Below are 12,896 nucleotides of genomic sequence, written 5' to 3' on the forward strand. Positions count from 1 at the left end.
TTTTTGTCCATAGCTAACAAGCTCCACTGAAACTGACCGTTTCTCTCCTTTTATGATTTGGTCAGTCACAAAGAATGAAACTTTCCCTGAGCCCTGTGCTCGGCTGCTACCCGGTCATCAGGCGGGGAAGTAAGCTGTGTAATTACCACTTGAGACGTGAATCATCATTTGCAGGGCCCAGACCTGTGCGACTCTATAAAAGGAGCTTGGGGTGCAGGTGCAAATGTGCACCGTCCGCCATCCCCTGGGCTGATATAATCACCGCGCCACCAAGAGGAGATGAAGGTGCTACCTGCCTCTGGCCTTGCTGTCCTTGTCACGGCTTTAAAGTTTGCCACTGCAGCCCCCAACCTATTTGCAGCCACCCCTAAGACCTTCAGGAGCAACTACCACCTTGCACAGGTTTGTGACTCTCTGCCGCACTCTGTCTTCCCTCTCCTAACACAGAACACCTAACAGGGCATGATGAGAAAATAAACAAAAATTAATTATTTTTAAAAATCATTTACAACTCCACAGAAGCCCAGTGGGCAATACCATCTGAGATTAATGTGTGGTGCTTATCAGAGGCATGTGATACATGGTTGATTGGATATCTATGTAGGCATCTTGCATTATACAGAACTTGAGTGGGGTTATAACATACAAAACTCAAAAACAAATATTTGAGGAAAAATAAGATTCGAAATATAAAGACTTGGGTGGCTGGGATTTAATAGTGAGCGCTTAGCAGCCACAAGGGGAAGGTTTCTTCTGTTCACATTTTGAACACTGGCTTTGGTGCTCTAGGTAACGTTGGTGAGAATTTAAGACAGGCCAAGCTTCCCTCTTGTTTGAGGGCTTTCCTCTTTAGTCTGTGTCTCTCCACAACCCTTACCTCAACTTCACTCTCTGCGTTATGGCTTCTCGAATCTGCCTGTGATATGAAGGAAGTGGTACAACCAATCATGTGAGAATTTTGTAATGATTTCATGGCTGAAAATCACACCAAATACAAAGAAGTCAATTGAAGGAAGATAGTGGTGCTTGTCCTGGATTTCTGATGACCTAATTGCCAACAATCTGAAAGGTGTTCGTAGATGTGCCAACTGGGGCCAAGAGTCTGGAGAAACTACAGCATGCATGTGATTCCATCTCTGCCTGGGGCTGCTGTTCCCCTGCCCAGCTGCACCCATGGCCACCTGGGCCTAAGGACTAGATATCTGTCACCCATGCAGTCTGGACTGTCCCCTCCAATTGCTTTGCCACTCATGCATTCCAGCTGACCAAGTTTCTTTTACAAAGTCGGGGAGCATTTTCAATAGCAGTCCTGCATATACAGAAGCAAGTGCAGGTGAAAACAAGATGCTCACTTCCACAGAAGATGCCTGTATCAACAGTAGATGCCCACTTGAGTCAAGCTTTCTTTGACCAGAGCCCATGCGTACATGAACTCAATTCAAAGTAGCTCCAGGTACTAAAGTTGTAAATTGTGTTTTACTGGTGCCCGTATGGGACCTTTCTCTCCAAATGTAATAGCTCCTTCCAGACTCATGTTCCTCTAATTCAGAAACTATAAAGTTTTTGTTATGCCCTCTTCCTGACACACACACTGCAGGCTGGTGTGTAGTAGATCTGAGCCAGTGTGGGGCTCTGATCCTGATCCAGGGTTTGGGCAAAATCATTCTACCAGCCAGTCCTGGCCAGACCATTGGATTACAGGGTCTTGTGCTTATAACGGCTAACTAAGGTCTGCAAAACCAAAAATGTTGACCACAGCTCTCTACAGAGAGAATAAGATGGTCCCATTCTAAATAGAATTAGGGTAAAGAAGTTTTGGTGAAGCCATCTTTGCTAATCTGACCAGTCAGGGTTCAGCTGGGGGTGGGGGCCCATTTCAAAAGAATATGCTGTGACTGGGAAGCTGGAGCATGTCAGAACATCTTCATTTCTTGCTCTCTAAGTCAGCCCTCTTTGGTCTCGGGTGTGCCCTTGCGATCATGAAAACTTGTCCATTCCTTGTCACGTGGTGGGACAGAGAAGGTCCTGCTGCAGTGGTCCCCAACACCAGCTCTGGAAAGAGCATTTCCCCTAGGAGGCTACGAAGATGAAGACAGAGCTCTCCTGTTCAGAATATAGAAACAATTTATGTGCCATCTCATAACTCGTGAGCTACCAGCCTTGGCATCCACAAGCCTTGTGAGCTTGGAGAATCTCAAATGCAAACAAGCAGTTATAATCTGTTGCTGATCACCTTGCAGGCAGCACTGTGAAGAGAACAAGGCAGTCTCTGCTCTCATGGCACTGACAGGATGGTGACAAGGCAGGTGGGAGGGTCAGTGAGAAGGCATGCCAGTCATTCAATCTCACAAGCTTGTGTCAGAAAGTGGGAAGATACGGGGACTGTGTGCCGTCAGAGAAGCCTCTCGGAGACAGCCACATCAGGGGTGAACCTGGATTGTAGAAAGAGCTTGCCCTATAAACTCCTGGAGACAGGGCAGGCTGAAAAAAGCATCCTCTAGTGTTGGACTCCAGCTTAGAGGAGTGTGGGGTACAGTCATCTTGTGGCTAGAGCTAAGAGACCATGGAAGAGGTCACTAGGTCACAGGCGACTAGGAGGTATCTTCCACACTGCTCCTTTCTTTCTAAATCACTGGCTAAGAAATAATAACTCCAGACACTTCTGTCCCCAAACCCACAGACATAAACATCTGCACTTGAGAACTTAAACAGTTCGTACTTAATGCATCTAATGCTCATTTGTGTGCTTAAATTCTGATTTGTTAATATGTATTGGGGCTTTGAAAGTGATAGAATGGGGTTGTAGATAGAGTGTGAATGGAACTGGGAATATAGATCAATAGCAGAGTACTTGTCTAACATGACATACACACGCACGCACGCACGCACGCATGCACGCACACACGCACGCATGCGCTTTCACAGAAAACTATGGATTAATGACCAAATGCCTGCCTCTTCCTACAGTCAAGGATTTGTTTTTAGGGGCATTGCTTGCTTTTTAAATGGTGCAGATGTTTCTTGGTTTACGATGGTTTACGATGGTTTGTATCTTGATGACCTCATCATAGGTTCAAAGTCTCATGAGTCAAACACCTTACCAAAAGCCATTGTTTAGCAGCACAGCCGCTTGTTACTGTGTAGCTGCGGGCTGCGGGTCGTGGCTAAGGCTCAGGTGAGAGAGCTACACTATGTGCTCCCAGCTTTGGAAAGACCAGAGGCAAATTTTGCACTGTGGTTTGTACTGAGCACATCACTTTCATACCAACATAAAGTCAAAATTCAGTCAGTTGGCCTATTGTAACATGAGAGCCATCTGGTGGTGTTGCTACAACATTTAAAACAAGCTTCTAAGGTGCCTCTAAAAGTGGTATAAGTTCTCATTTACCATATAGTTATGAAATATTAAACCATCCAATGGAACTCCTACACTCTGGAAACTGTTGGTAGTGGTTTTTCTTCTGTGATAAAGAACTTTTAACTATATTATCTTTAGACATTAGCCTCTACTTTTCTCACTAGTATTATATCATAAAAACATTTTGGCTTTTACACTATTGCCATGACTTTATTTTTATTTTATTTTTTTATTTTTGAAATGACTTTATTTTTAAGGAGGCACAAATAGGGGCTAAAGAGATGGCTCAGAGTTCAGTTCCCGACATCCACTTGGGCACTCACAATTCTCTTGCAATGGCAGCCTTCTTATGGCTTCTACAAGCACCTGCAGGCACACGACACACATACATTCACTCAGTAGCACACACATACACATAAAATAGTTTATATACATGTCTATTCAAAATATATTAATGAACAAGAAGTCACACATGTTTCTGAATATGTGTAAGCTAGCACTTCCTTGCCCACTGCTTTTGTTAAAGAAACACATTGTTATCCTCACACTGGTGAGATCAGTAGATAGAACAGGTGAGAAGGCTAAAGCTGGCAAGATAGCCAAATTAAGAGAAATTCAAAGAATGTACCAGTATGTTTGTGGAGCAGCCTGCACTTGAACCTATGATTTTTTTTCAGACAGCATCAAAGTCTACACATATCTCTTTTGGCGACTCTTAGACATAGAGGAAATGACCATCCCTTAGACCAGTTACACTCAGGAGGGATATTTCTAGATGCCTTAAGATAGTGGCAGAGAGATGGGACCCCCAGCCAAGCAGAAACAGGCCCTCTTATCCATCAAACACTGGGAAAAAAGCCGGTAGAAGTCAGCTTGGAGAAAATGCTGAGGCTTGTTGGTTTTAATAGCAGGGAGACACAGGAGGTACACGGCAACTGGGCAGACTGCAGTGAGCCCAGAAACTTCTGACCAAGAGACAGCACCAAAGAGGCGTGGTGTCCTTTTTTGTTGTTTGTTTGAGTTTTTTGTTGTTGTTATTTAGAGACAGGCTCTCTATGTAGCCCTGCCTGTTCTGGGCTTGCTTGGTAGACCAGGCTGGCCTTAAACTCACAGAGATCCACCTGCCTCTGCCTCCCTGAGTGCTGGGATCACAAGCGTGCGCCACTGTGCCTGGCTAAAAAGTCATACTTTCATATGTGTAAGAAAATCACTACATCTCCATCTCCTTTATGTCACTGTACTGACAAGTTTTTGCTCCTTATTAAGTAAGAATAACTTCTGTTCTATCTCCTTACAATTGACTGTTTACTCCTGTCTACTAAGTTCCACCTTAAACTTTTAAAGCTATAGGTTTGGTATCCCATGCATAATTTTTTAAAAAAGAAAAACACTTTATTATAAAAATTGTGGGGAGTCATTTAAAAAAAGCTTATATAAACTATAGTCAAAATCAAAATGCCCCAAGTTCCGTCATCAGCATGCAAACAGTGTTAATGCTTTAGTCTGTAACTACCGTTACATGGGACAAGACTTTGGACAAAGCAGGCACGGGCCTGGCTTGGGTTTTGAGGTTTGTTTGCATACAAGCAATATATTTCAAACATATTCACCCCAGCCTCTGGCTCCTCCCAGAACCTGTCCACATCCCCCACCCCAATCTCACATTCTTTCTTTTTTAATAAGTAGCCCACTAAGTCCTTTAGTGCCATCCATGCGTTTGTGGGTCCATGGTCAACCTGCCAGGGACTGCATCACTAGGAGCACTGACTCCCTCTCCTCTGCTATGGATGTGGGAATGTGGGAGTGGGGGCATCTTGTACCTATCCCCCATCATATCCTGCTATCATGGAAAAGTTTGAGCTGTGAGGAGGCTTTTTGGATTTATTTGGGGGAGGTTGCCCAGTGTTTGTAAAAAAAAAAATGTGTTATTTATCTTTATGCTTGAGACTTTAGCAAGCCTCTCACTGGCTTCCCCAAGTCCCTTGTTTATGACTATGTCACTTTAACAGTAGCAGTAAATATGATCTTTGCCTAAGTTATCATGAGCACCTCCCTTCTATGATGACATCTCATGAAGCAGACGTCAGAATGTTGAGTATAGCACATTTGTCAGCAAGGGAAAAAAAATACTTGAAACTGAAACCATCTCAGAAATACAATGTCAGGTCTTAGATGAAGTTCTCTATTCTCCAAGGAGCAAAATGGAGACATCACTTCGAGCTGCCCCAGCACAACCCAGAAGCCCTCAAAAACCTTCAGCCTAAAACAAACACATAAAACTCCTCAGCAAAGATGGAGGTGGAGCCAGACTCCCCGGGCAACAGATCCCCTCCACCAAGGTAGAAGGCCTGTCCTCTTTCCTCATAGACACTCATCCTGGCTAAGCTTACTTATTTTTATTTCTGTGCATCTGTTTGTATGAGTGTACATCATATATGTGCATTCTCACACAGGCCCAAAGAGGGTGCCAGATCTCCTGAACCTGGTATTACAGGCAGCTGTGAGCCACCTAACCTGGGTGCTGGGAACCAAACTCAGGTCTCTGGAAGAGCTACAAGCAATTCTAATTATTGAACCATCCCTCTAGATCCTGTGCTGAACCTTCTGAAGGGGCGATCACCAACAAAGGGAACTCGTCTTACAGGCAGGACAGGGAATTGGTAATTACAATGTGAACAACACAAACGGCCAACCCTATGGAAGATGAGTGGGAACAAGAGCATAAAAGAGAATCGTAGTGGTCCCTGTGTCACCCCACCCACAGCAGCAACACTAGCAGCCAGACATCCCCACCTCTTTTATCACTTAGTGCATTCTTTACTTCTGAAATTGCTATAATCTGATAGAGATTTCTCTCCTGTTTTACACTGTGTTACTGTTCCATTGAGAACAGTCTCTGTGCCATTAAATATTTATCTCTCAAAAATACCATCTTCATACAGATCTCATTTTGTGCCACATGGATATATAATAATATTTCTAGCAAGTCTCCTGTTGTAGGTGGGGTGTAGCTCAGTAGTAGAACACTTGCTCAGCAAGCCAGCGCCTCCAGGTTCACTCCCCAGCACAACAAAAAAAAGCAAACCCCCTGTTGTAAAGCATTGAGCTTGCCTCCAACTTTCATATGTATATGTATGTGTATATATATAATACACAATCTTTATGTAATATATAATAGGCATAATTTATGGATTAATAAATCTATGGCTAATGTAGAGACAAATAACATAATTTACATATAATAAGTAATCAACTCTAAACTATGATATATCCAACTCTCTAGATGCTCTTTGGTCATTTTCCTAAGATAAATTGGACAGGGGAAATACCTGGGCCACACATGGACCTCATGCCTGCATTTGTGCAGCCCTGTGCAGCTCAGGTCACCATAATCCCAGCCGAACATCCACAAGAGTGGTGAGCAAGGTATCCTAAGGGCTTTGAGGTCTGTATGTGCAGATGAACCCTGGTCATTTGGGGAAAGGGTTAATATTTTTCTACTTGTTCCTTGAGGATTTCATACATGTATACAATGTATTGAGCCACATTGATCCCCCACTGCCCCGACAATTCCTCTTGGATCCTTGCCCAACCTAACTCCTAGCTTCAGCCCTCTTCTTTTCTTTTTACTTTTTTTTTTTTCCTGGTTGGTACTACCCATACGCACAGAGGCACAGGGCCACCCACTGGAGCGTGGTCATCTGACCTTTACTCCTTTAGCAGCCATCAATGGCCCATGCCTCAGCTGGGGAAGGGGCCCCGTGCTTCTGTAATCATGCTGCAGTATTGACTTTGTGCAGTCACAGCTGTTGTGAGCAGTGGTTCTGATGAGTCCAGAAGACACTGTTTCACCCTGCTCCTCTTTGGACTCTGCTTCTTTCTTTTTTCTTTCTTTCTTCTTTTTTTCTTTTCTTTCTTTCTTTCTTTTTTTTTTTTGTTGTTGTTGTTGTTGTTTTGTTTTGTTTTTTGAAACAGGGTTTCTCTGTGTACCCTTGGCTGTCTTGGACTCACTTTATAGACCAGGCCTGCCTCGAACTCACAGAGATATGCCTGCCTCTGCCTCCTCTAGTTCGCTGTTAAAGGCATGTGCCACCACTCTCCACTTAAGTTTTCTTTTAAAAAATATAGACATCCTATTTTTATACCAAGAATATTGTCCCCTATCTTAGCTGAGTATGAGTGCTCTCCAGCCACGGTGTGGATGTGTCAGCCTGCCTCTTCGTTTCAGGCATATCTTGACAAGTACTATACAAAGAAGGGAGGCCCCCAGGCAGGCGAGATGGTGGCAAGAGAAGGCACGCCCGCCGTCAGGAAGATTAAGGAGCTACAGACTTTCTTTGGCCTCCAAGTCACTGGGAAGTTGGACCAGAAAACAATGGATGTGATCAAGAGGCCTCGCTGCGGAGTTCCGGATGTGGCTAACTACCGCCTCTTCCCAGGTGAACCCAAATGGAAAAAAAATATTTTGACATACAGGTAATAAGATTGAGTCTTTCCCAATTCAAAGAGAAAGACACACTGCCTCCTCTTCTCTTCTTTCCAAGATCTCTTCTCTTAATCTGGATGAAAGGCAGAATCTCCAACAGCCATAAGAAAGAATAGAAGCTCTCTAGCTTTTATCCCAAGATAACTGTCCACCTTGCAGACCCAACCAGCTAGGAAGAATTCAGTATTAGTTTAAAGTGAGGTGACCCAGGTAGGATTGAGAATCTTTTAGTCTGGCTAGCTGGCAAACAAGATGGAGGTCTCCTATGGAACAATGCTCAAGGTTGGCCTCTGGCCTACACACATGCATGCACTCAAGCATGCAAGCTCGAAGTGCACACACACACACACACACGCATACACACAGACTCACACATTCACACATGCTCACACACTCATACACTGGAAAAGACTCTTTAATAAAATTCATTCACTGATTCTGCAAACCATTTGCTGATGATTTGACTAGTGTAGGCGCTCAATTTATAAGGTATAAAGGTGAACCGCTCCTTTCTCTCTTTCTAGTCTTTAAGGGAAAATCAGCATACAAATAGGGAGAGAGAGGTGACCCCACAATGGCTCTGAGGCAGCAGTGAAGAGAGCTATCAAGATGGCCAGCCACAGAGCGGTATCACCTGATCCTCATTTGAAGGCTGTCACAGCTCCAAGCCCCTGTTGCCTTACCACAGTCCTCATCTTCTGGCATCTTCCTGTTTAGACCAAGGAGACCTGCCTGGCTGAACTGTTGCCCTTTGGGCTCTGGCTTCCTTGGTCCACTCCCAGGGTTCATGCATGGGTTAGCCCAATCTAACGCACATCACCAAGACGCCCACACTCCTCAGCCTCAGTGGGCCGAATGGAGATGGCTGAGGCGGCCACGTTCCAGCCTCACATGGGACCAGTGGGCATAGCTCTGGGGCTCCATGCCAGGGTTTTGGAGACGTTAGGCCAATTCCAAGCAGAAACCACACCAGCCAAGCTGAGTGGCATGGGCTCTCATGTTGAGTGACGTACACTTACTGAAACTGGAGTGGAAGGAACAGCAAGGGGTGTGCTGGGAACTGAGCTAGGAGACAGTCTGAGCGGGAAGAAATGCTACCGAGGAAGCCTGGATAGGTTACCATTCCAGGACCAGTGCATCTGGATGCCACGTGGAGATGAGGGAGGTCTGAGCTGTTGCAAACCTCAGAGGGTTGGAGCAGAGCAGCCTCCTAGCCTCGCCCAGGAGCCAACTACAATGGCAGGAATTCTGGGGTCTGTTACTGTGTTTCCAAGAACTTTTGTGTGCTTGTTGTTAAGAAATGACTGCCTTTGATGGTGTAAATTTGCAATTAAATTATATTTTAAAGCAAATATAAGCAAAACTATTACTTCCTGCTTTTACATTTTATTAACACCCAGACTCAAAAGCTTATCCACACTATTTCTATTTTCATTTCTTTTTTACCTACTTACTTTCCACACTACACAGCGCCTTCTTGAGTGTCGTCAATGCAGCGTCCCCCATAGTAGGTCACTATTTACAGTACAGAAGCCAGTAAGCCTTACAGGCCACGGTGATATGTTCCCTTGTGAAGCTGGTTGGTAACTGCTCTGGCTAACACTGTGAAAGGAGAATTTAGCTGAGCATCTATTAACTCCTATTAGACCCTATGTCCACAAGGTACCACTCAGAACAAAGAAATCCAAACACAGGGCAGCCTGTGAAAAATTAACCATAGTCTGAAAAACAACTAGAGTTAAGACCTTTAAAAATGCAATTTTGTGAAGGCTTTTCCTCATTTTTTTTTCAGCCGTGTCCTACAATTTAAGGCTGTGTGTAGCATTACACTTGGAGATGTGCAATATTCTGTGATAAGTAACATAACCCCAAAACCCACAACTCTCAACAAGCCCCACCCCAGTAGGCGCTCTCCTCTCCAGGACCCTAGAGGCTGTCTTGACACTCTAAAGTCCCTGGCTGTGAAGATAACATCTTGTAACAAACACCTGATGAGTACAAATGAACAGGCACAGCAGGGCAGACAGAACTGAGCCAGGCTCCTGACTAACCACCAGTTGCAGGCCTTGAATCGTCATCATGGCCGGCCTCCTCAGGATTGTGAGGGCTAGGTAGCACACCACATCAAACGGTGCTGGAACCCCAGCATCTTCAAAGAACGGTGGCTACGATTACCATTAGTGCATGGGTATTTTTTTTTTAATCTGTAGATCCTGGGCCAGAATACTGTTGGCCTGCCTATAATAGAGGGAGTGACAAGGCACGTACTGTCTAACCTGGCTCTCCATCTTAGGTTTGTTTGTGTGGCAAAGGAGTAGGCCATAATTTGAAATCATCAAATAGTCCAGAGCTGAACAACTTCCCATTCTCTCTCTTGACCCTGGGATGTTGGCCACGTGTGCTGGTTGGAATCATATCACCCACATGAGAGTAATCAGAAGATAACTTGCTAACACAGGTTTCAGGACACACTCAAGCTTGCTAAGCAGTTGTGGATCCTATAGCTTGACAGTCCCTGAGTATCCTTAAACAGCTAGCCTTTGTCCTTCCATTGGCCAAGCACCTCATCTGTGTCAGACAATGGAGCCAAAGGGTGAGAGAGAGGGCGTGGCCTCAGCCCTGCCTCCAAAGTCCTGCCCAGCTCAGAGTCTCCCTGCCCTTTTTTCCTGCTAGCAGAACCCAAACCTCTGTGCTTCAGAGCAGGAGGAACCCCCAAGGCCCACCAACTCCATTTCCATACACTGTGTGTCCAAAAATTCAACTGTGTTGTCACTCAGGGGCTCCCTGAACTGCTCAACCCCTTGTCCAGCCCCAGTGAGCACTCTTTTTCTCTTTAAGAAAAACACATGCAGGGCTGGAGAGATGGCTCCACAGTTAAAAGCACTGGCTGCTTTTGCAGAGGTTCAACTCTCAGTACCACAAGACAGCTCACAGCCATCTGTAGCTCCACTTCCAGGGGGATGCACCTTTCTTCTGGCTTTCATGAGCACTCACAAAACATGCACCACTACACATAGAATAAAAATAAACCCTTTTAAAGTAAAATTTTAAAAATTTAAATCTCTTTGTCTCTGTCTGTCTCTGTCTGTCTCTGTCTCTGTCTCTCTGTCTCTGTCTCTCTGTCTCTCTGTCTCTCTGTCTCTCTCTCTCTCTCTCTCTGTCTCTCTCTCTCCCCTCCCCCCACCCCCACACAAACTTGCATGCTCCACTCCTAACCCTGGGGAAATCCCATTGGCTTTTGATAAAGAATTTGTAGCAAAACCTCAAATACCAATGAAAACTAAATTTTCATTTAGAATCCTGGGTTGTCTCTGCCTTCTGGGTCTCTCCAACTCAAGATGCTCCAAAACAGAGTAAGAGCTTCTGACTCAGAGAAAGAACTGTAACACAGAGACTGAGGGCTGTGGCCTGCGTGTGCCTGCACAATGCCCCCTTCCCGCCCCCACCCTGTGTTCGAGAACAGTCACTAACACATAAACATCTGCTTTTCCTTTGTCCAGGGTCTCCAAGTACACTCCTTCCATGAGTCCCATCGAGGTGGACAAGGCTGTAGAGATGGCGCTCCGTGCCTGGAGTACGGCTGTCCCTCTGAGCTTCGTTAGAATAAACTCTGGGGAAGCAGATATCATGATCTCTTTTGAAACTGGAGGTATTGTCCTGTTTCTTGGGTTCTGTCTCTAATGCTAAGGGGAATTGCCCCAACCTTGCTCCTTTGACAGACTTATGGGGTGACAGCACAGGGCTCCACCACACAGCATTAGGAGGGGCAGAGGTAAAGGCCACGGCAAAGAAGGTGGAACAGGGGACAGACTCACTGAGACTCACTTTTGCTATAGCTCTGTCCTATGTGAGGGCAAGTTCTGTCAGCTTTAGTTTTCCCACTGGCTAGGGGGCCCACTGACACCAACGCTTTCTTCCAATAGACTGTTCATCACTATTATCTAGTTCCGTATTACCCAAGATTCTCCCACCCAGAGTCCCCACTGAGGAAATTAGTTCCCTAGGGGCCCTTCGGTAGCCTCTGGATGCCACCACCACCCCCCGCCCCACCCCAAACACATACAAAATAGCAGCATTTGAGTCTCCACCATGGCTGGAGACAACTTTTGAGAAGCGCATGGGTTGCTTGCCACTACCTGTCTGCTTCTCCATTCTCCTGCACAAACCTGCTTACGGAACACAGCTCGACTTTGAGCACAATTGGTAAAGCTCTGAGCCCTTTGCAGAAAAACACATGCAGGAAGTAGCTGAAACCAGAGTCCCCTGAAGTTGGCTCCTCCTCAGCTTCCAAGGTGAGGTGGAGCACCACTGCTTCTCCCTGCCCTGACCGAGTTGCTGAGAGGCGTGACATTCTGAGCTTGACTTTATTCTAATCTGACGTTGCTGAAGGGAGGAAGGAAGAGGAGATCAAGAGAGGCCTGGAACAGCTGTCAGAAATGGCCTTGAACGGAAATCTGGCCCTTGATGGGTCCTGTTCCCACCAGGCATCCAAGGGCATTGGTGAAATGGTAGGACATTGTAACTAAGGCAAGTTTAGGAGACATGGAGTTGACTTTCTCTTTCTCTTTTAAGCTGGCATTCTGTCCCCTAGCACAAAGGCTGACTAGAGACCAGGCAGCCACCTCAAGTCCTCAGAACACGCAGACCTGATTAAAGTACATCGCAATTTATTTTGGCCTGAGAAGTAGGGTATTGAATTTGGGGTGTTAGCTTTAAAAGCTATGAATGGCTAGTGAGATGCCTCAGCCAGGAGAGCACTTGCTGCCAAGCCTGGCTACCCCAGTTCGATCCCAGGGACCCTCATGGTGGGAGGAAAGAACCAACTCCCATGAGTTGTCTTTGATCTCCATGGAAGAGTGAGTCAACCACTCACATGCACACATGTACAAAGTAAATAAATTTAGAATTAATTAATGGATTAATAAAATAAAATATACAATTTTAAGTAAACAAAAAAATTGGGCATTGTCACAGAAATTTTGAGAGAGCGTGAACAGTGCTCCTGTCACATTCTTCAAATGTTTCTCTTCTCTGTTAATTTCATAAAACTGC

The 12,896-nt window shown here is 45.3% G+C and overlaps 1 protein-coding gene across 1 annotated transcript in view; it reads left to right on the plus strand.

Moving 5' to 3' along the window:
• Positions 1–279: 279 nt before the first annotated feature.
• The window catches only part of MMP20 (matrix metallopeptidase 20), a gene marked incomplete at its 5' end in the record, with an annotated part of 35,966 nt that continues 23,349 nt past the window's right edge, over positions 280–12,896 (plus strand). Inside the window, 3 exons of the mRNA XM_084783130.1 lie at positions 280–402; positions 7,587–7,834; positions 11,345–11,493. Coding sequence (XP_084639256.1) covers positions 280–402; positions 7,587–7,834; positions 11,345–11,493 — 520 coding nt within the window. The remainder of the gene's footprint in view (positions 403–7,586; positions 7,835–11,344; positions 11,494–12,896) is intronic.

The sequence above is a fragment of the Acomys minous genome, assembly GCF_964271855.1.
Source record: "Acomys minous genome assembly, chromosome: 5".
NCBI lineage: Eukaryota > Metazoa > Chordata > Mammalia > Rodentia > Muridae > Acomys > Acomys minous.